This window comes from Procambarus clarkii, chromosome 78 (genome assembly GCF_040958095.1).
Source record: "Procambarus clarkii isolate CNS0578487 chromosome 78, FALCON_Pclarkii_2.0, whole genome shotgun sequence".
NCBI classification, from domain to species: domain Eukaryota; kingdom Metazoa; phylum Arthropoda; class Malacostraca; order Decapoda; family Cambaridae; genus Procambarus; species Procambarus clarkii.
In genome coordinates this window covers 12,667,799-12,692,907 of record NC_091227.1, presented here as the reverse complement: position 1 = coordinate 12,692,907, position 25,109 = coordinate 12,667,799, and the positions used below count along the sequence as shown (strand labels likewise).

Here is a 25,109-nt window from a genome sequence, read left to right as displayed (position 1 = left end):
ATGTACACTTCTTCACTTGCTCGTGACAAGGAAAGGAACGATATTGATGTCTGTACACTACACATGTTCAGTTACAAATGTAAGGAAAAAAGCTACAAAAAGAGACGATGAGTCACAATAACGGGGCTGAAGATATGATGACCAAACCACACACCAGAAGATAAGGGGAAGACGTTTCGGACCGTCCTGGACCATTATCAAGTCAACTGTGACAATCGACTTGATAATGGTCCAGGATGAACCGAAACGTCGTCGTCTCTTCATCGTCTGGTGTGTGGTTTGGTCATGAGGTTATTGTTGAATAAAGAAATCTGGGAAATGTGATGCCAACAGCCACATGAATCTGCATTGTTAATGGCGCTTCTGCTGGTTGCAGGAATCCTGTTTGCTTGTAGCCTAACTTATCATTTATCCCTGTTTATAACTGGACTAACCTGTGTGATTTACGCTGTTTGTCAGGAACCACGTGTCGATGGTGACGTGCGAGCACATGAACCAGCTGCTGAGGCTGGTGCTGAGACTCATCATGTACAACGTGGGTGTGGAGAACGCTCCCTGGATGACGCGCATCGCCGGCTACACCCAGCAGATCATCATTAACTCGAGCGAGGAGCTGCTGCGGGACTCCTACCTGCCCCTGGCCGACCGCGTCCACAAGCGCACCGAGCACATGTTCAACAAGGAGGAGAACCTCAGAAGCTTCCTCAAGTCCACCACCGAGGATACTAGCCAAGTGAGTTCTCGCACTTTATACCATCTTCACCTCCACATAAAATCTATTAAACAAAATCACATGCAAACGCACGAACATGCAAAACACACTTTTACATGTACATAAAGGCACACAAAATGATTTAGTGACAATTTTAAACATATATAAAATAAATAACTTGTTTCTCCAGTCGTGTGCACACTGCACAAGAAAACGTCATGCATGAAATACATTTAAAGGTCTCAAAGATATCTCGTTCCTGTTCAAGACTGTGATCATAATGAGGACTGTAGTGGTTAATGGAAAAACCTATTTTCTTATTAGGAATGCAAACAAAAACACGAATTTGGCATAAATCAGTGGGCAACTACACAAATTTATGTAGGTAAAATTGTTGAATTATTCTCTTTTATAAATTTTTCTAAATAAATTTTTAAAATTTTTAAACTTATAAAATTTTTCTTATTAACAAATTAAATAATTTTCTCGTTAAAATGTGCACAATTCCTTAGTATGTACGTTTGATAATATTCTTTAGATTAGGAACATTTATGGCTTGGGATTGAGTTAAACATTTTTCTGAGATTTCCCCGTCAATAACTCCGTGATGTGGCACGGTGGCAGGATCAAGTTGGAGACTCCGCCTTACTCAATGACCCATGTGGTTATCTTTAGACGATATCGGGGCTTAGCGTCCCCGCGACCTGTTCCTCGACCAGGCCTCTCTTTTTTGTTAGACACCCCCAGGAAGCAGCACGTAACAGCTGTCTAACTCCCAGGTACCTAGTTACTGCTAGGTGAAATGGGGCATCAGGGGTGAAAGAAACTCTGCCCATTTGTTTCCGCCTCCACCGGAGATCGAACCCGAAACCTCAGGACTACAAATCTGAAGTGCTGTTCACTCAGTTGTCAGGCCTTCATGTGAAACACACCACGCTCCATGACCCACGTGGGGCACACACTACGCTCCATGACCCACGAGAGCGCACTACGCTCCATGACCTACGTGGGGCACACACCACGCTCCATGACCCACGTGGGGCACACACCACGCTCCATGACCCACGTGGGGCACACACCACGCTCCATGACCCACGTGGGACACACACTACGTTCCATGACCCTCTTCCTCTCTTCCTGACACTTTGAAGGAGGGTGTTTTTGGTGTGAGTGACTGTCCCGAGAGACTCACGCCTCTCTTCGCCGAGTGGCTGGCTATCAGCTCGGGCGTCGGTGTTAGTGTCACAAAGACGCTACCTCTACCCGGCCTCCCTGAACTATGACCAGTTGGGCATTAGTTTGCATCACTTGTTTCGGTCCTGTAACCGCAGTGGACGAAATTTCATTGTGAGAGATAAAGCATTTAGGTCTCCTGTTTCTTGTTCTCTGTCAATCTGCCTCTTGCGTTTTGGGTTCCTTACATCATTGTGCTTTCCCTGCTGTTGTGTATGGCTGTATGGGCAGCTCATGCCCGTGTCACCTCTTGCATGGCTTAATCTTCATCAGTCAATCTGTTTACAGTTGGGTCTCTGGGCTACAGTACCTGTCTCGGTAACTGGCTGTTCTGGGGCTATGGGCCCGAATGTTCCCGGGCATGGGACTTGCCGGGCTGTGGGCCTGGGATTTGCTGGGCTGTGGGCCAGGGATTTGCCAGGCTTTGGGCCTGGGACTTTCCAGAATGTGGGCCGGGACTTGCTGGACTGTGGGCCTGGGATTTGCCGGGCTGTGGGCCTGGGACTTGCCAAGCTGTGGGCCTGAGACTTATCGGGCTGTGGGCCTGGGACTTGCCGGCTGTTCCAATATGCACGTGAGTTGTGTGCCATTGTGTACCCAAGTTAGCACTGCATATACCAGCAGCTAACACACACACTGCTCGGATCGACTGCGGCTACTTAGTCTTCTTGCAGGACCAAGCTAAGGATTCGTAGACTGCCCAAGGTAAACTGCCCTCCTCAGGTCAATCGCCTCCATATGTCACCTCTGTGGACATAAAAACGTCATTAGCCAGATGGACAGTACACTGGGTAACCATGGAATAACACTCGTTCACCGGAGACATGATATTGTGACTTGTAGCCACGACCTAGATGGCGCTGATCTTGATATGCGACCCACCAGAGGGTGGGAGGCGTATGCCCCTCTTCTGACTGGGGCAGGAAATATATATACCCCTCTTCTGACTCGGTCAGGAAATTGGAGCCGTCCATTCATACCAGGCCACCACCAACAGATGGAGTTGTCTACGTAGCCCACAATATTAAGGGAGGGAATGCAGACCCATAGATTTCGCCGAAATCGCCACTCCACACTCCGACGATGGTGTCGATACTGTAACAGCCTTCAAGAAAACTGCTACCAAAATATACTTATAAATAAATAAATAAATCTACAAAATTAACAGAGGAATTCTTGAAATTTGCAACTTCCAGAACACGAAGTCATAGATTCAACCTAAGGAAACAAAAGGGCTGAATCAAATCTAGAAAATTCTCTTTGTAAACAGAGAGATAGACAATTGGAAGTTGAGTGGGAAGATGGTGGAGTCCAAACCCGACAGTCTTGAACAATTTGTTGGATTCCTTAATGACAATAAGTCATTCACCGATGCTTTAATGTTTGAAATCTCTTTGTATATTATGCCTCAATGCAAATGTTATTTCTTTCAGGTGGAAGGTCAGCTGCAGGAGGAGTGGCAGCTACTGACACGAGACATCTACGCCTTCTATCCGCTACTCATCAAATACGTGGATCAGCAGCGAAACTACTGGCTCAAGAATGACGTGCCGGAAGCTGAGGACGTGTACAATCGTGTAGCTCAGATCTTCCACATATGGTCCAACTCCCAGGTGATAATCCACTCTTGTACAGTATATCTGACAGCAGAGCCAGTCTTTCTACACCATTCCTCTATTACAGCAGTGACAAGTGTCCCTGGAGTGCACAACACATGAAACTATTTATAATTTAGTGAGCATTATTGTGTAGTTTTATATCTTAGAGTGCAGCGATAACAAGGCCTGGCTGTCCTGAAAGATGATGTTTATGTCGCCAAAGAGTGAGACTATATGAAGTGTTGTCTTAAACCTTTGCTCATAAAAGGATAGGGATTGTGAACAGTCTTGGAAAGCAGCATTTTCAGCGTTAGTTTCCTTGCATGAGGAAACTTCCTGAATTTCACTCTGTAAAATATGTATTTGTAATTTGAAACTAATTAATCAAATATATATATATATATATATATATATATATATATATATATATATATATATATATATATATATATATATATATATATATATATATATATATATATAACTGAAAACTCACACCCCAGAAGTGACTCGAACCCATACTGCCAGGAGCAACGCAACTGGTATGTACAGGGACGCCTTAATCCGCTTGACCATCACGACCGGACATAAGGAAGTGATAGCCGAAGCTATTTGAACCACTTCCCCGCCGGCACTCGGATAGTAATCTTGGGCATAGCATTTTATCAAATCACCTCATTCTTTGGGGCACACATGAGGAACACAAATTTGTGTTCCTCACTGGTACATACCAGTTGCGTTGCTCCTGGCAGTATGTGTTCGAGTCACTTCTGGGGTGTGAGGTGTGAGTTTTCAGTTGTATATAGTCCTGGGGACCATTCAGGCTTGTTTGCATATATATATATATATATATATATATATATATATATATATATATATATATATATATATATATATATATATATATATATATATATATATATATATAATTTCTGCCAGATGTAATAACTCATTTCAATATTAATATTAGCTTTCAAATGTATATATAATGATGGATGTAGATATGTGTGTTGTTAGTGAAGTATGTGTATTATGAGGTACATACCTTGCCATCCTCAGTACTTCCGGCGGGAGGAGACCAACTTTATCAGCCAGAACGAGATTGACAACATGACGCTCATCATGCCCACGGCCTCCAGCCGTAGTCGCGCCTCCGCCGCCCCGGAGTCTGGCTCAGGGGGCAAAGTGAAGGTAGGTGCCCCAGACACATCTCTCTTTCTCTCTGTTCCCCGCTCCTCTTACTAATAACTTGTGTTCTAACTCATTTTTACTTCTTTTTCACAGCCACGTCTTCCTTTCTTCCTTCATGCCCGTGCCACCTCTTAGATGGCTTAATTTTCATCACTCAATCAGTACCTGAATATTATTAGCAAATATTAATGATTGAGTGATTAATGGAAATTAAACCACCCAAGAAGTGGCACGGGCCACTTCTTGGGTGGCCGTTAAGTGGCAATTAATGAATTACCGTTAAGTGGTAGATTTTGTTTTTTGAGTGAATGTATACTGTGTGGTGAGGTCGCATTGACATTGTCAGGCTGCTGTTGCTGGGGAGGACACTGCTTGACAGTATTTTTGGGGGGTGTCCAGCTGCTGGACACCTTCATTCATGACCAGAAGAGTGGCAGTGTTGATGGCTTCAGGCTGGTTACTGCAAGATTCAGGTACTCTTAAAGCTCTTCTAAGATCGCTGGTTGCTTTACATTCCAGGAGATAGTGAAGTAGTGGCTTCTGTGTGATTGTTTGGCAGAAGATGCACTCTATCTGACGGGGTTCACCAATCTCCCAGTTGCATCTGTAACCTAGACGTAGTCTATATAACCGAACTGCTATTTCTCTGTGGATTCCTTTTGTGATATTTAACCTGTCTAACTTGGTGGCCTGAAGATACCATTTGCAGAGCGCGAACCTTCTGCTACTCTCAGGTGTAGATGAGCTTTGTTGAGATGTGTGAGCTTTTTGGTGATGTTTTTTTGTACTCTAGGCTGGGTTGGATTCTTTTGTGGGTCACTGGATGACGATTTGCTATTTTAGAAGTTTAATTGGTTTTCTCATTTAATGGGAGTCCAACATGGGATGAGATCTAGTATAGGGTGATGATGAGTCTTTTGCCTTTAGCTACTGCTCCAAGATACAAAATGGTGGTAATTATTTTCCACTTTGTCTTTCCACTGCTTTTTTCCTAATATTTGAAGTGCAGCTTTTGAGTCTGTGTGTATGATTGCATTTTGAGTGTTTTGTGCAATCACATATGTGAATGCCTGTTGTATGGCAAAACAGTTCAGTTTGGGTGGATGATTCTGGTCCTACTATTCTCCAGTAGACCTGTCCGCTGTCCGTGCAAAGAGCACCACCAGCTCTCTTATATTTTGTGTCAACCAAACCGTCTGTGAAGATGTGGATGGCTCCTGCTACTGCAATGCTGCCCATTTGCTTTTCTATGATGCACTTTAGGGTTTTTGGATCATAGACAGCCTTTTTCATCGGAAGACCTTTTATTACTATTTTGAAGGTTGGCTCCTCCCATGGTGCTGAACAAGTGTAGTTTGAGTGGGGATAATCACCTCTATCCAGAATCAAGCTTTATAATTGTAGTATGTTTGGGACTTTTCCCGCTCTGGCAGCCCAAAAGTTTCCGTTGTTTTGACCAAGTCCAACCACAAAGGCCTGTCGTACTGGGACTGGATCAGGGGAAACAGTTATGTCACTGATAATTCTTACCTGTTCATTGAGATATTCTTTCTTGAAGAGAGGTCAAACCCGTTTCCAGTCTTAGAGTTTTGGAGGAAGCTCCACATAAGGGTTCCCAGGGGCAGCTCTCATAGCATTATTTTGGGATACTTCAAGCTTTTCCACTGATGTTGTGATAGGCTTGTGAGTGCAAGTGCGACATAGTCGATCACTGATATGACTGCCTGTACATAATATGTGCGAAGGACTTGCAGATTGGCTCCTCCAGAGAAGGAGGTTAGTGATCTGAGGATTGCCGTCCTGGTCGCAGCTCTCTCTCTCAAATAAGTGACCTCAGCATTTAAATGTATGTGTGTCCATGCTTATTACTAGATACTGATAAGTGTCAGTATCACTTATACTTGTCAGTATACAAGTGTCCTACTCAATTGGTTGACCTCTTTAAGTTGTCAGTTGGTTGGTGGGCGTCACTATTTTTATGGGCATTGCTTTTGTCTATGTGGGGGTTGAGTTTGATACCAATCTGCCTTGCCTCTTCACTGATGCATTTGGCATCAAGGTGCACCGCATTCCTTACTTTTGTGATGATGACAAAGTCGTTTGCATAGTTTAGCAGCCTGCAGTGTCGTAAGAGTTTCTGCCTCATTATTTTTTCCATTAAACAGTTGAAGAGAAGGGGGCTGAGAATACCTCCTTGCAGTGTACCATTTTCATGTCTTTTGTATTCAGAGACTGTGCCATAAAGTACTCTACTTCATAGTACTCTTAGTACTATGTACTACTATATAAATAGTACTCTTGCTTCTCTGTTTATGAGACAGTTTTTGGTCAAGGGGAGCAGGTTTCGTTTGACCTCTTTGTCGAGGAGGCAGCAGAAAATAGCTGGGACGATGGCCAGTTCAAAGGCTTTCAGGAGGTCCAGGAATATCAGTATTCCTGGTCTGTCATTCAGGTGGGCTAACAGAGTGGTAATACATTCCACTGTGCCAACCCCTGTTCTATAGGCATACATGTCCTGGTGCAGTTTAGGCATTTTCCACTCTAGTCTGTTGAGTGCCATTCTATCAGCCATCTTGGCTGCTCAGCTTTGGAATGAGATAGGCCTTGGATTAGCTGGAAATTTGGGTTTGGGGACTGGTACTCTGCCCTATTCCAAACTGTAGGTCTAGTTTGAGAAGTCCAGGCTAAATTAATTAACGTTAGGTATGCAGCGTCACCTTTTGGGCCGAGGTTTCTATTCATTTTACAGGTTAGATTCAGGTACGTAGTACAGCGGAATATATAACCGGGGGAGAGGGGAAGCGCCTCACAATGGGGTAATAGGCACACTGTAGCTTACCAGTCTCCTATCCCTCGGCCAATCATTGGTGGTCCCTGACACCCCAACTTACTTTGATTGACCCAGGACACCACAACCTGTCTTAATTATTCCCCAACACCCTAGCCCTCCGTGACTGGTTAACAATGCTCTGCGGCCTACTTTGTCTAGTCTCCAGCCCCTAGTCGATCTTTACAGGTCCCTTTACATCATATTCTATTGTTAAACAAGCCCCTGACACCGCCATCTGCCTGCATCAGCCCTTGACGACTCTTGACTGACTAGTAACACCCCTGGCAGTTCACACGTCCCAGTGTGTCTTCCTGACAACGGAGAGGATTCTATCGTTACGTAAACTTCCTACTTGACAATATAAACTTTCATACTTGACAGAATATAAGCTTTCATACCTGGCAGAATATACGCTATCATTCATGACAGAACATAAGTTTCCATACTTGACACAATAAAAGTTTTCATACTTGACAGAATATAAGCTTTAGTATTTGACAGAATATAAGCTTTAGTATTTGACAGAATATAAGCTTTAGTATTTGACAGAATATAAGTTTTCATATTTGACAATATAAGCTTTAGTATTTGACACAATATAAGCTTTAGTATTTGACACAATATAAGCTTTCATACTTGACAGAATATAGGCTTTCATACTTGACAGAATATAGGCTTTCATACTTGACAGATATAAACTTTCATACTTGACAGAATATAAGATTGCATACTTGACAGAATATAAGCTTTCATACTTGACAGAATATAAGCTTTCATACTTGACAGAATATAAGCTTTCATACTTGACAGAATATAAGCTTTCATACTTGACAGAATATAAGCTTTCATACTTGACAGAATATATGCTTTCATACTTGACAGAATATAAGCTTTCATACTTACGGAATATAAGCTTTCATACTTGACAGAATATAAGCATTCATAATTTATGGAATATAAGCTTTCATACTTTACAGAATATAAGCTTTCATACTTGACAGAATATAAACTTTCATATATGACAGAATATAAGCTTTAGTACTTGACAGAATATAAACTTTCATAATTGACAGAATATAAGCTTTTGTACTTGACAATATAAGCTTTTGTACTTGACAATATAAGCTTTCATACTTGACAGAATATAAGCTTTCATACTTTATGGAATATAAGCTTTCATACTTGACAGAATATAAGCTTTCATACTTGACAGAATATAAGCTTTCAAACTTGACAGAATATAAACTTTCATATTTGACACAATATAACCTTTAGTACTTGACAGAATATAAACTTTCATAATTGACAGAATATAAGCTTCTGTACTTGACAATATAAGCTTTCATACTTGACAGAATATAAGCTTTCATACTTTATGGAATATAAGCTTTCATACTTGAGAGAATATAAGCTTTTGTACTTGACAGAATATAAGCTTTCATACTTAACAGAATATAAGCTTTCATACTTGACAGAATATAAGATTCATACTTGACAGAACATAAGCTTTCATACTTACGGAATATAAGCTTTCATACTTGACACTATAAGCTTTCATACTTTATAAAATATAAGCTTTCATACTTTATGGAATATAAGCTTTCATACTTTACACAATATAAGCTTTCATACTTCACAGAATATAATCGTTCATACTTTATGGAATATAAGCTTTCATATTTGACAGAATATAAACTTTCATTCTTGAGAGAAATATAAGCTTTCATACTTGGCAGAATAGGAGCTTTCCTATTGGGCAGCATATAAGCTTTCATACATGACAGAATATAAGCTTTCATTCTTGACAGAATATATGCTTTCATACTTGACAGAATATAAGCTTTCATACTTGACAGAATATAAACTTTCATACTTGACAGAATATAAACTTTCATTCTTGAGAGAAATATAAGCTTTCATACTTGACAGAATATAAGCTTTCATACATGACAGAATATAAACTTTCATACTTGACAGAATATAAACTTTCATTCTTGAGAGAAATATAAGCTTTCATACTTGACAGAATATAATCGTTCATACTTTATGGAATATAATCGTTCATACTTTATGGAATATAAGCTTTCATATTTGACAGAATATAAGCTTTCATACTTCACAGAATATAAGCTTTCATGCTTGACAAAATATAAGCTTTAATACTTGACAGAATATAAGTTTTCATACTTGACAGAAAATAAACTTTCATACTAGACAGAAAATAAACTTTCATACTAGACAGAATATAAGCTTTAGTACATGACAGAATATAAGCTTTAGTACTTGACAGAATATAAGCTTTTATACATGACTGAATATAAGCTTTCATACTTGACAGAATATAAGCTTTCATACTTGACAGAATATAAGCTTTCATACTTGAGAGAATATAAGCTTTCATATATGACAGAATATAAGCTTTTGTAGTTAACAGAATATAATCTTTCATACCTGACAGAATATAAGCTTCATACCTATGGAACATAAACTTTCATACTTGACAGACGATAAGCCTTCATACTTTATGGAATATAAGCTTTCATACTTTATGGAATATAAGCGTTCATACTTTATGGAATATAAGCGTTCATACTTTATGGAATATAAGCTTTCATACTTGACAGAATATAAGCTTTCATACTTTATGGAATATAAGCTTTCATACTTGACAGAATTTAAGCTTTCATACTTGACAGAATTTAAGCTTTCATACTTGACAGAATATAAGCTTTCATAATTTATGGAATATAAGATTTCATACTTTACAGAATACAAGCTTTCATTCTTGACAGAATACAAGCTTTCATACTTGACAGAATATTGGCTTTCATACTTTACAGAATATAAGCTTTCATACTTGACAGAATATAAGCTTTCATACATGACAGAAAATAAACTTTCATATATGACAAAATGTAAGCTTTAGTACTTGACAGAATATAAGCTTTCATACTTGACAGAATATAAGCTTTCATACTTGACAGAATATAAACTCTCATATTTGACAGAATATAAGCTTTTGCACTTGACAGAATATAAGCTTTCATACTTGACAGAATATAAGCTTTCATACTTGGCAGAATATAAGATTCATACTTGACCGAATGTAAGCTTTCATACTTATGGAATATAAGCTTTCATACTTTACAGATTATAAGCTTTCATACTTGTCAGAATATAAGCTTTTGTACATGACAGAATAAAAGCCTTCATACTTGACAGAATATAAGGTTTCATACTAGACAGAATATAAACTTTCATTCTTGAGAGAAATATAAGCTTTCATACTTGACAGAATATAAACTTTCATATTTGACAGAATATAAGCTTTCACCTTGACAGAATATATGCTTTCATTCTTGACAGAATATAAACTTCATACCTGACAGAATATAAGCTTTAGTACTTGACAGAATATAAGCTCTCATACTTGACAGAGTATAAGCTTTCATACTTGACAGAATATAAGCTCTCATACTTACAGAATATAAGCTTTCATACTTTATGGAATATAAGCTTTTATACTTGACAGAATATAAGCTTTCATACTTTATGGAATATAAGCTTTCATACTTGACAGAATATAAGCTTTCATACCTGACAGAATATAAGTTTTCATTCTTGACACAAAATTAACTTTCATACTAGACAGAATATAAGCTTTAGTACATGACAGAATATAAGCTTTAGTACTTGACAGAATATAAGCTTTCATTCTTGACAGAATATAAACTTCATGCTAGACAGATTATAAGCTTTCGTACTTTACAGAATATAAGCTTTTATACATGACAGAATATAAGCTTTCATACTTGAGAGAATATAAGCTTTCATACTTGACAGAATATAAGTTTTCATACTTTACAGAATTTTAGCTTTCATACTTGACAGAATTTAAGCTTTCATCCTTGACAGAATGTAAGCTTTCTTAATTTATGGAATATAAGATTTCATACTTTACAGAATATAAGCTTTCATTCTTGACAGAATCCATCCTTTCATACTTGACAGAATATTGGCTTTCAACCTTTACAGAATATAAGCTTTCATACTTGACAGAATATAAGCTTTAGTACTTGACAGAATATAAGCTTTCATACTTGACAGAATATAAACTTTCATATTTGACAGAATATAAGCTTTCATACTTTATAGCATATAAGCTTTCATACTTTACAGAATATAAACTTTCATATTTGACAGAATATAAGCTTTTTCACTTGACAGAATATAAGCTTTCATACTTGACAGAATATAAGCTTTAGTACTTGACAGAATATAAGCTTTCATACATGACAGAATATAAGCTTTCATACTTGACAGAATATAAGCTTTCATACTTGGCAGAATATAAGATTCACACTTGACAGAATATAAGCTTTCATGCTTATGGAATATAAGCTTTCATACTTGACAGAATATAAGCTTTCATACTTTATGGAATATAAGCTTTCATACTTTACAGAATATAAGCTTTCATACTTTATAGAATATAAGCTTTCATACTTTATAGAATATAAGCTTTCATACTTTATAGAATATAAGCTTTCATACTTGACAGAATATAAGCTTTTGTACTTGACAGAATATAAGCTTTTATACTTGACAGAATATAAGCTTTCATACTTGACAGAATATAAGCTTTCATACTTGGCAGAATATAAGATTCACACTTGACAGAATATAAGATTCATACTTGACAGATTATAAGCTTTCATACTTGACAGAATATAAGCTTTCATACCTAAGAATATAAGCTTTCATACTTGACAGAATATAAGCATTCATACCTAACAGAATATAATCTTTCATACTTGTCAGAATATAAGTTTTCATACTTGACAGAATATAAACTTTCATACTAGACAAAATATAAGCTTTTATACTTGACAGAATATAAACTTTCATTGTTGAGAGAAATATAAGCTTTCATACTTGACAGAATAGGAGCCTTCGTACTTGGCAGTATATAAGCTTTCATACATGACAGAATATAAGCTTTCATGCTTGACAGAATATATTCTTTAATACCTGACAGAATATAAGCTTTCATACTTGACAGAATATAAGCTTTCATACTTGATAGAATATAAACTTTCATACTTGACAGAATATAAGCTTTCATACTTGACAGAATATTAGCTTTTGTACTTGACATAATATAAGCTTTCATACTTTTTGGAATATAAGCTTTCATACTTGACAGAATATAAGCTTTCATACTTTACAGAATATAAGCTTTCTTACTTGACAGAATATAAGCTTTCATACTTGACAGAATATAAGCTTTCATACTTGACAGAATATAAGCTTTCACACTTGACAGAATATAAGATTCATACTTGACAGAATATAAGCTTTCATACTTAAGAATATAAGCTTTCATACTTGTCAATATAAGCTTTCATACTTGACAGAATATAAGCTTTCATACCTACAGAATATAAGCTTTCATAATTGACAGAATATAAGCTTTCATACGTGACAGAATATAAGCTCTCATACTTGACAGAATATAAACTTTCATACATGACAGAATATAAGCTTTCATACTTGACAGAATATAAGCTTTCATACGTGACAGAATATAAGCTCTCATACTTGACAGAATATAAACTTTCATACATGACAGAATATAAGCTTTCATGCTTGATAGAATACAAACCTAACAATTTACCATTGGACTCAGTAGCATATGGAGCAGCAGCATTATAATGAGAAAGTTGTATAGATCATGACACATTTCTTACCTGTTTCACCAGGTAATCTCTATTTTGAGTAATGTTATGTATCTCTCATGCACTGAGCTAAGTTTCTATAAATTCTGTTATAACACAGAGATCTGATGTTGATAATAATTCGACAAGTTATTGACAAACGATTATATATACAGTATATACATATTTCTCATGAATATTCTTTTATTTTATTGTTAATAGCAAAGTGGACCTCAGGTGATTGCAGTATGTATATATACCGGTCTTTGTATGTTTTAGCAAAAATTGTATTTATTTCTTTATGTAAATGTTTATAAACACAGAGACACTGGTTCCTATCTAATTATACTTCTGTGTAATGTGCTCGTCTTCAAAATACTGTTGTTGTTTTTTTTTCATTTCTATTGAAACACTAACAATATCAATAATTCTCCACCTTTCTTTAAAATTATTTCTAAGCAAAAATCATTAAACTTACCATTATTATCCCAGGAGATGATAATATCAAGTGCCTGTGTACGAGGAGCACTCCACCAGCTCAAGGCTTTTCTAGCACCAGTTGGCAGAGTAAACTCTTAAGTGGGGTTCGGCCTCTGTTTATTATGACATTCAATAGTTTGTTTGTAACATTTGTAGCAACATCAGTTTACATCTTCACACATAGAACTCTAACAACGGAAGTGGCTTTGTAAACCTCAGTTATTGGTCAACGTGCCAACACAGTGCACTCTCATGCACTCATGGTATTCGCCTACCTGGCCTCATGTATACACCCAAACTTGAAGACTTAATTCACATACGCATACCATGTTGTCTGAAAGGTGTCTCCCATCCAATATACTCAACTTATGTTCTCAGCTACTCACTGATCACTGGCTACTCCCACTTTTCCAGAAATATCAACATAATTGTTAGGAAATACATCTTAAGAATGAGTGATGTATATATTGGTGTTACTGGTCTACAAGATAATAGTTTTGCTGGTCTACAGGATAATGGTGTAGCCGGGGTACGTGTTAATGTAAAGGAATTGCATGAAAATACTAAAAAACAGTTAGTGTTCGTGAAAAGGGAGGTTTTCAGGTAGCTGTACACAATACAGACTACTGAGCATAATCTAGTTTACCTAAATGTGTTTAGAGGATTGGTAGAAAATGATTCAAAAAAATAAGTAGAAACCCACCTGGCCAGATGAACCCTCATCTTCGCTTTTGAAAGAATGCTCACTTAAACGTGGCATGCCACTACAAGTTATTGTTCAGATATACAATAACTTAGAGGAACCTAACAGACTTGAGAAAGAGGCAAACATATAAATATGTTGTAAAAAAATATTTTGAAATTATATACCTCTGTCTTTGACAAATGTGGTTATCAAATCATTAGGTAAAAAATAATTCAAAGGGTATAATACCTGGAAAGAAATTACATTTAACGGACCGAGAGGATGCCTTTCAGATGGGAAGATCCTGTGTAACTAATGTACTTACATTTTATGAAAGAGCCACAGAGATCATACAGGAAAGAGATAATTGGGTTGACTGCATCTATGTGGAATTTAGCAGAGGCTTTTACAGAGAAGCGGACTGTAGGCCATGTCTGGACGCGAGCACACACAGCCACACTGCTGGTCTTTTTTACCTATGCTACCTCCTTCTTTCATATATCTTATGTATGGGTGCATGTGCTCTGGCTTAAATCAATTATTATTATTATTACTATTACTTATATTATTATTACTTATATTATTCCTATTATTTATATAATTACTGTACTATTATTATACATAAATTCCAACCAAGTGAAAATTTGGAGCAGTAATTAGAGGAAATTTATCAGATTAGAGAAATGTACCTAGTGGAGTACTTGAATAAGGTATGTTCACTGTCAATATAAACGAACTGCCAGAGGTTTCAGAGTTGCAAGAATTTGTGCAGATATTGTTAAGACACTGGTGAGAATAAAAGCTCCAGATGATTGCCATCACCTTCAAATTTACCTAGGCAAACAAAGCGAATGTAAAAACATATGGAAGATAGAAGTCAATCTGGATAAAATCCATGTAATGAAATATGAAATAGTGGAAATCAGGCCACATGCTACCTATAAATTAAATAAAAAGATACAAAGGAACTCTGACAAAGAAAGTTATCTAGGAGTGGTTTTGGTTGGTAACTGTCACCGGAGCACTGTGAGCCTGTGCTTATACATAATATATGCCAGTGGTCAGGCTTAGGAATTTCAGAATCACTTTTAAATACCTGAATTGAGAAAGCTAAGTAAATTGTTCATGTCATTTGTGAGATCGAATTTGGAGTATGTAGGAGCTGTATGATGTTCACAGCTCAAGAAACAATTCTACAAACTAAAAGACATTCAGAGACATGCTACCATATATATGACTCCAAACAGGGGCAACTGACTATTGGCAACAATTAGGTTTATTTGCATCACAGATCATAAAACCAGCATTGAATGTAATGAAACGACATTTTCTGGGTGAGACCCGGAGGCTCCTCGGAGCTTTACCAGGCTGATATGCTAATGTCAGACTTTGGCATCAGTCATGTGTATGGAGTTCTAGGGCCTACCGGGGACCACGGCCAGAACCTGGCCCCCCCCTCAGAGAGGCAAGGGGAGCAATGGCCTATAGAAACCCCCGTGTGGTTGGAAGCATTCTATGTCTGCCATCGACCGAGTCAAGCATCCAGAAAGCTAAGCATTCCAAAACAAACCCCTATTCTGGTTAAAATTGCTACCAAAAGCCGAACTAGTGGATTGAACTCCCCAACAGAAAACAAGCAAACTAGTATGACGTCACACGTCACCGCACCGCTGTCTGCGCAGCTGGGTCTTCCCCTTCCCCCTCCATGGGAGGGGGAAGGGGAAGACCCAGACCTCCCACGCCGGCTATCCACCCATCAGTTCTGAGGTTGGATGTCAAAACACGCGAAAAAACGCCGACCGGAGGGAGGGAGAGTTGTCGGGGAACCTCCGGGTCTCACCTAGAAAATGGCGTTTCATTACAGTCAACCCTGGTTTTTTGGAGGAGTCCCGTCGGCTCCCTGGAACTAACTACCCAGAGAGGAAGGTCAAAGGGATGAAACCGGGAGGCAGACACCACGCACCCCCCACGGAAGCGAGACAACCGGCAGCAAACGCCAACCCAAGGCGTCGCAGCCCCAAAAGGGCCCCGGAACATCACGAGACAACGAGCAGCAAGGCCCCAGTACGAACACCAAAGATCCGTGCCCGAATGACAGCAAGGACATGTCACCCAGACGGCAGCAAGAGCAGCGAAGCCACTGGCATGGGGGAAGAACACAGGAAGGTTAGCCGCAAGAACACGGCTGACAACCCGGGACACCATCACCCGCGAACAGGGAAGAACGGAACAAGATCAACTGAAAATGCGCCCCGGACACAGATGTCGTGGCACGCACATAACAGCGGAGGGCCGCCATTGAACACAAAACACGACACACCCCCGACCCGATCAACCAAGCATCAATAAACCAAGAACCCTTCCGGAACGCAGCAGCCCCATCCCATGCCAGAAAAGATGGAGACTGCTGCCACCGAACAATCAAAACGCTAAAACTGAAGGAGCAGAAACCCCCAGCGGAGGAGCAAGAAGCCCAGCGACCCGATTCCCAGAGGCAAATGCCAACAGGAAAAAGTGCCGACGAAAAAACAAACCAGAATCGAAGGCTCACCACCAACCGAAGAGAAGACAAAGCACGCTGACCAGAGACCAGGACGGTGCAAGCAGCGCACGAACAGGCCGGAGGTGGAACAATGCACGAGACAGCTTACTAACTGTGCAGAAGCACACAAAGACCGAAGGCAAGCCGAAGCAGCTCCGCCAGCGCCGCATGAAAAGAGGCGACAGCATGTGGCAATACGACGGCGCCCAAACCCCACCAGAAAAACCAAGCCAACGTGAACAACAGCTGTCACCTAAGAAGGGACAGGAGGAAAAGAAAGGACCGCCAAATTACCCCATACTGCCCCCAAGAAGAAGTACGCAGGTGGGACACCTACCACGAATCCACCCGACCACCAGCCGGAGGCGAGACCGCGAGGCAGAACGGAAGCAGCCCCGACAAGGCCCCTCCGAGCCTAGGAAAAGGTGGAGTCGCGGGAAGATCTCGGGCACGACCACCGAAACCCAGGCGGCACAAGGAGATGGAACATCGGCCGTAAGTAAGTAAGTAAGTAAGCCCGCCAGGAGATCAGAAACCAACCCATTCTCGCACTTTCGTATAGTCAATATTGACTTATTAAATACGTGCATATGTGACATACTAATTTATTGTGAATATTTTAGTTTACCTTGAAAAGCTTCATAGAAAACACCGACCTTACCTAACCTTCTTAGTATGTTAAGATAAGCATCTTATTGCTTCGTAATTACAATTATTACTTAACCTATTATAGGTATAGGTTAAGTAATAATTGTAATTACGAAGTAATTAGTAATTACTTAACCTATTATAGGTATAGGTTAATTAATAATTGTAATTACGAAGTAATTAGTAATTACAAAGTAATTAGTAATTACTTAACCTATTATATGTATAGGTTAAGTAATAATTGTAATTACGAAGCAATAAGATGCTGATCTTAACATACTAAGAAGGTTAGGTAAGGTCGGTGTTTTCTATGAAGCTTTTCAAGGTAAACTAAAATATTCACAATAAATTAGTATGTCACATATGCACTTATTTAATAAGTCAATATTGGCTGTAAGAAAGTGCCAGAACGGGTTGCAGAAACGACGGGTCTGACGCGAGACATTGCAAGACCCCGAAAAGCCAACCGGCAGGGCAAGCCAGGAAAACCGAAGAAGGCGTAAGGGTTGCCTCCAGAAACAGTACCTGAACCAAGGGGAACGAGCAACTGAAACAGACCAAGACAAATAAGCCCACCATAGGACGCAGGCTGATAAGAACGCCCAAGAAGCCAAGGAACGCACACAGAACACCCCTGCGGCAGAGGAGAAAACAAAGGGGACACACAAGGAAGGGAAGCGGTAGAACCCCCCCCCCCCACAGCAGCAAGTGCAGGCAAAACCGACCAAAGGAGATGCCAGGAAAGCGACTGGGGAGAGGCAGGACGAAAGAGCTGAAGCACAAACCCCAGGAAACAACCAGGGGTGGACAATCAGGCAGGGACAGAAACCCCACGCACATGGGAGAGCCCAGCCAGGGACCCGAAGACCACGAAAAATAAAAAGCAAACACCCATACGCAAACCCTAGGTACAAAACAGCAGCAAAAGCGCCCCACCAATAAAAGGACACTGGAACAAGGACATGCCACTGCAAAACATGTTACCAATGCACACGTGCTGCAACAACAGGCACCACCGCAACATGCAACATGTAAATAGTAACTCGCTTCTGAAAAGGCAGAGAACGGTGCAGGCAGACCCCAGACAGGGCCAATGGAGACACGACAGAACCCAGCAGGCCCAAGAACCTGCACACCAGGCGACCGACGGCAAAGAAATCTGCTCGATACCTGTTGGATGGGGTTCCGGGAGTTCAATTTACACCCCAAGCCCGGCACAAGGCTAGGCTAGACTTGTGAGAGGGTGATCCACCAGGCTGCTGCTGGGAGCGGCCCGCAGGCCCACATACCCACCACAGCCAGGACGGGCCGGAACCTCTATTCGAAAACAGGCCAGTGTACCTTGAAAGACCACGGATGTACCGGCAATATGGCGTATACTCGTAGGTAGGACGTGTAATAACCGCAGGCCTCTGATGATTATACCGTGTTCCCCGATTGTGCCTTTTGCATCACTGCACTCCACTGGTACTATCCCGCAAGTTCTTCCACATAGGCGGGACCCAAGAGCCAGAGCTCAAACCCTGCAAGCACAGCCAAAGAGCCATACTAGGTGAGTACATAACCAGCACCACAACCCACACACCTCATAACACGAAAGAGGTGGGTCCCCTGAATGACTCTAGCATGGGTTGGACATGCACATGAGTGGGACTGGATGGGTTGAAAAGGGACAGTCACTGGTGTGCGAATTGTCTCAGTCGTACATAGATATACCTAAATAAAGACAGGTATATAAACATCCTCGCATCCAGCACCCGGCCAAAAAACGCCAGATCGCAGAAACTCATTCACCTGTCGAACGGAGGCACGAACGTGACACGACCCAACAGCACCCAGAAGATCCTGGGAGCACTGCCAGGTGAAGAAGCCAGAGCCGGACACGCTGGAGAGCAGGGTAGAGGCGAAGGAGGCGACCCACACCCATGACACAGGAAAAACCTCGGCGTCCTCCCCGCAGCTGCAATCCAGGACACTCCCGGAGTGAAGGGGCACATACCGGAGCAAGGGAGAAGAGCGAGAGGTGAAGCACTCGAGAAAAAAGGGCGCAATACACCAGCACTGAAACACACCGCCCAGACCAAAACAAACTCCACGGCGCATGCGCATGACACGCTGGCCGAACCGCACAACCCGCTCTGCGGGAAGGCGCCAACCAGGACTACTGCACTAGAAAAGTAGCCAAAAGAGGAAGCAGTAACAACAAAACCGGTCAACGAAGCAAAGACGAAGAGCCCAAAGGGAACCCAACTGGGCCATGGGCAGCCCAACCGGGCCACAAGTAGCCCAACTGGGCCACAAGTAGCCCAATCGGGCCACAAGAAGCCCAATCGGGCCACAAGAAGCCCAATCGGGCCACAAGTAGCCCAACCAGGCTACAAGTAACCCAATACGGCGACCCGGACTAGGAGCCGACAGACGTTCCAATAATACGGGAAATAGCGAAAAACCTTCCCGAACCCACGAGAAGACAGAAGCAAACACCAGTCCCAAAGGCACACAAAAGCACAGTCGCACCCGAGACCAGAAGTCACATAGAACCCCAAGAACGGGGAAACATGACGAAGACACCATCCCAAAAAGAGGGGGGGGGGGGAGCATGCACCCACAGGACGGAAACAACTGACTCAAAGGTCAAGGAACAGAGCCCGGGAAGGGGCCGACGCCCAACAACACGTACGGCGAGTGGGGGGGAAAACCCCCACTCTGCGTAACCACAAGCCCCGCCTAGAGGGGAAGAAAACTCCCCCACGGGGTCCTATGGAGCCAAGGCCCCCAAGTCAGCCCCTCCCCAGCCCCAGGAACCTACACGACAGGCCATGGGACCGAGCCGTCCCCCCAAAGCCCCGGCCGTACCAGAAAACCAGGGCAGCTGTGAAAATACTAAGGAAGGGAGCCCACTGGCAGACTCTTACAACATGGCTGGAGGAACAGGCTCAAATGCCCCCATCACTACCCCAGAAGGGGAATTCCCCGAGATTGCCCGAGTCTTAACACCATCAAATCCCGCCCCGAACCCACAGACGGTAAGGAACCGGATGTAGGCAGGAAGGGGGGATCCAGGGAAAAGACAAGGGGGGCGTGGAAGGAACCTAAGCAACCAGCACCCCCAAGTCCCAACACGAACCAAAACGGGGCAGCCCCGGAGCTCCCGGGGAGCAAATGAACGAGAGCATTGCCATCACCAAGGTTCAAAGCGCAACGCCCCTACTGCCCGCACCGCTTAGTCAGCACAACTGGGTAACCGAGCCACAACGAGCAACAAAACGCGCCTGACTCCAGGTCGAAGGTGTCACCGACCCAACAGGCAGCAGACGGAGGCAAAACAGAGTCACCCTGAGACAAGGGGTGAGAGCAAACCTCAAACTCGCTGGAAGCGAGGGGGCACTCTGGGGTCACATCCGTCGGACCCGCGCGCCCCCAGGGGTTTCCCAGGGTCTCAAGCGTTTACTATAAGAGGACTTGCGCTCAGGTAATCTCAGGCAGGGTACTGCTAACCGGCGCCCAAACCTACCAAACAACTTTCTAAGAGCTGAACCCCCGGGACGTGTACACTCACGGGGACTTAGCAGGGGGAACCACCAGAAAAATACTCAGAACACAAGCAGTAAACGGCCTAGCAGGGGCAGAACCCTAGGAACTTGTGGAAGGTGGCCCCAAGCCCCAAGGGCAGTACTTACAGGACACCTAGGGAAGGTAACCCTAGGCGCATGCAGCCCGAGTACTGGAGACTCACTCCCGGCTAGAAGACAGACACCACACTCTAGGTACAGTGCTGATACAACTACCGGAGCCGGAGCACACAACCGGTGCCCATAGCATCAGCCAAAGAATTGATGGGTGGATAGCCGGCGTGGGAGGTCTGGGGCTTCCCCTTCCCCCTCCCGGGGAGGGGGAAGCTGCGCAGACAGCGGCGCGATGACGTGTGACGTCATACTAGTTTGCTTGTTTTCTGTTGGGGAGTTACATCCACTAGTTCGGCTTTTGGTAGCAATTTTAACCAGAATAGGGGTTTGTTTTGGAATACTTACCTTTCTGGATGCTTGACCCAGTTGATGGTAGACATAGAATGCTTCCAACCACACGGGGGTTTCTATAGGCCATTGCTCCCCCTTGCCTCTCTGAGGGGGGCCAGGTTCTGGCCGTGGTCCCCGGTAGGCCCAGTAACACCATACACATGACTGATGTCAAAGTCTGACATTAGCATATCAGCCTGGTAAAGCTTCGGGAAGCCGACAGGGCTCCCCCCCCCCCAGAAAAGTCACGTAATTACATATTATAATCTAATGCTTTTCCAGGCAAAATATTTAATTAGATTTTAAGTTTTCAGTTTAATACTTTTAATTATTAGTATTAATACTTTTCCCGTGATGTTAAAATTGTTACATGCCCTAACTCAATTCTTAATATTAAATATTATTATTTGGATACCCTAAGCAACCATATAGGTAAGGAACTTCGTAACATTCTGAAAAATTTAGCCGCAAATAATTTTAAAATTGCAATTAACTAGTTATTAAAATAAACATATTTTGTAATTTGACTTCAGATTTTGTGTGGTGTACCTTTTTTAAGTGTTTGAATGTTATAATTTAAATATTTATGTTTATTTTATCTACTTTTGAATAAAGAAAAGATTGATCAACTCTTTGTTGCATTAGGAAGAGAGTTCCGTATTGTTTGTTCCTTTATATGCATGGAGTGTTGTATAGATTTGGTCGGATTCAAGGAATTTCAAAGGTATATAATGCATTGTCAGAAGTTCATATGTTCTATAAAATACCTTTTAGAAAATGTTTTTAGTATGGGTTAGTTTGGAAGTATAAAGACCAAAGTAGACAGTATGCAGTGTGTGAATTTTAAGAAGGTTTATGGATCTGATGCATGGGAATGAATGCTGTTTGTAAACAGACTGTGTTGTAGATATGATTTCTGCAGGGTTACTGCCAACAAGTTTTTGAGTAGTACTGTATAACGTGGGAAGTGCAGAGTGGGGAACATAATACTGTTTATGACTCTTGACATATCATGTGTTTTGGTTACTTTTTAAACTCTTGAGTTAGTGTTGAAGTGAAAGTTTCCTATTACTATATAACATTATGAAACTCCCTTTACTTTTACTCATAGTATTAATACTTGCATTTGAAAATCCATTGGTTAGGTTTTTTATATAAAATGTCCCTGATATCCTTGGTGTGAGCTTCATGGTTGTCGTCGATAACTAGACTTTTTACATTAATTGTTTACTATGGCATATATAAATACATGTATGGAATATAAATTGTGTTTAGTTTAAAACAACAAATACCACTGTAACTAAAACACAACAAATAACATGGCAAAAGGTGCTGCAAAAGATGGAATAACCTAAATAATTCTAAATATAATAAATTAATTAAAATGACTGATGCTTTGTTAATGTATTATAATTTGTTAAAATAAATAAATAAAAACAATTATTAAAAAGTATAAAATTAGACAATTTTGGAGAAATTAACATAACGAGATATTAAGCACCCACCAGCCATTGCCAATCTTAATTTGCATGAACATACTCAACCAGTTTTTTTTATGTATGCATCCAATTTTTTACTTCTCTAAGATTCCCATTGTTCCCACCAGTCATCACGCAAATTTGTTTAAAATTAGTGATAACATCGGCTTTAAATCCAGCATGCCAGACACATAATAAAGAGTTGACGGTAATTCATGTTGTTATTATAATTTCAGAAAAAGAAGAAGCGAACGGGTGGGAAGAAGGCGAGCAAGGAGAAGGAGCTAGCCTCCTCGCTGATGGTGGCCTGCCTCAAGCGCCTCCTCCCCGTAGGCCTTAATCTCTTTGCTGGCAGGGAACAAGAACTTGTGCAGCACTGCAAAGAAAAGTTCCTCGCGGTTGGTATAATAAGTATTCTATTCCTGTCTCAGGAGAAAATATGCTTCAGTTTTTAATATCTTGAGACAAATTATAAATTCCAGCTTTTCAGTATTTAAAAAAAAAAACTACTGAGTCTACACCTTGTAAATATACAGGTGAATCCCTGCTGACAGGTCGGCAGCTGGGATTACAGGAAGACACTCTGCCACGTATCCTCAGTTCTTCCTAATGTCCCCTTGTTCATGTTGCATAGAACATGAATAAGGGTCACAGGTGGAAACCTAGTGCATGTACTCAAATCAACCACGGTGATATTAGAAAGAATTTGTTCAGTGTCAGAGTAGTTAACAAATGGAAGCAGTGATGTGAGGCAGACTCCATACACAGTTACAAATATATATACTCTATTATAGAACCCAATAAGCTCAGGAGCTTGTACACCAGTTGATTGATAGGTGAGCAACGAAACCAAAGAGCCGAAACTCAATCCCTGTAAGCACAACTAGGTGAGTATAGCAACCCATTTATTCCAACCAATTAGTTATTGGAAAAGAAAAATCTGTTATCCAGAAACCATAGCCTGCTGCATATCCATGTGTGGCAGCGTACTACTCCAGGATTAAGGGGCCACGAGTGCAATTTATCAACCTTCCTCAAACATTCTCAAATATATTGTGCATAATCTACATGGTAAATGCTCCAACTTTTCCTAATGGATCAATATCATAACATAAACAAGAACAAAAATAAGTAGTCAGCGTGGCCTTCAAATATGTGCAAAATTTAGAAGCCAAAAATGGATAACTCCCAAGGTTATGGGTTTATGAATAAATGGCAGAAATGTAACCTTAGAACTAAGAACGTTACACACAATATGTAAAATTGCTGAGAATCGCTCAGAAACTTGGACTTGGAAACATTATTCAGGCTCAAAGTTGAAATTCCTGTTTTAGAGATAATTAAAGTTGAAGTTATCGACAATGAATATGGTAGTTCTATTTTATCAATTTACTTGTATGTTATAATAAACATTGTTTGGTATTCGTATACGAATATGATAAAGTTGTAGGTCACTATGTGTTGAAATGAAATCAAGAAAAAATAACCCCCCTAAAAAAACAGATATAAGCATAAGGATAATAGGTTAATAAGGATAATAAGTATATTTTATATAAGTGATAAGGCTCGCATCTGGTCCCCATTCACCAGTTCAACCTAAAAAGGCAAAGAGAATAGAGTTTAAAATCTGTACATCTTTTGGGCAAAACATAAATAAGTCACAACTTTTGCCACCTGAGGCTGATTAACTTGTTGCATAATGTCATTCACTCTTCACATACACAGTGATGGGTATGTATTCTCCAAGATATAGAAGCTGCAACAAAATCAGATTATAAACAAAGGAGACAAAATACAAGAACAACAAATTAAAAAAAAAATGGACATTGATGAAACTATCAGATATTGGCACTAGACAATGTATTTATATGATATATAACAAAATACAGCAAAATAATATACTTACTCATTATTATTTGTGTTATTATATTTTATTCAGTAATGCTATAAACGCACCCGCTACATATCCACTTTGTGGA

General features: G+C 40.7%; 1 protein-coding gene across 1 annotated transcript in view; it reads left to right on the top strand.

Moving 5' to 3' along the window:
• RyR (Ryanodine receptor) overlaps positions 1-25,109 on the top strand; it is a 374,701-nt gene that overhangs the window by 209,588 nt on the left and 140,004 nt on the right. Inside the window, exons 50-53 of the mRNA XM_069314342.1 lie at positions 460-733; positions 3,379-3,558; positions 4,603-4,734; positions 23,367-23,528. Of these exons, the coding sequence (XP_069170443.1) occupies positions 460-733; positions 3,379-3,558; positions 4,603-4,734; positions 23,367-23,528 (748 nt within the window). The remainder of the gene's footprint in view (positions 1-459; positions 734-3,378; positions 3,559-4,602; positions 4,735-23,366; positions 23,529-25,109) is intronic.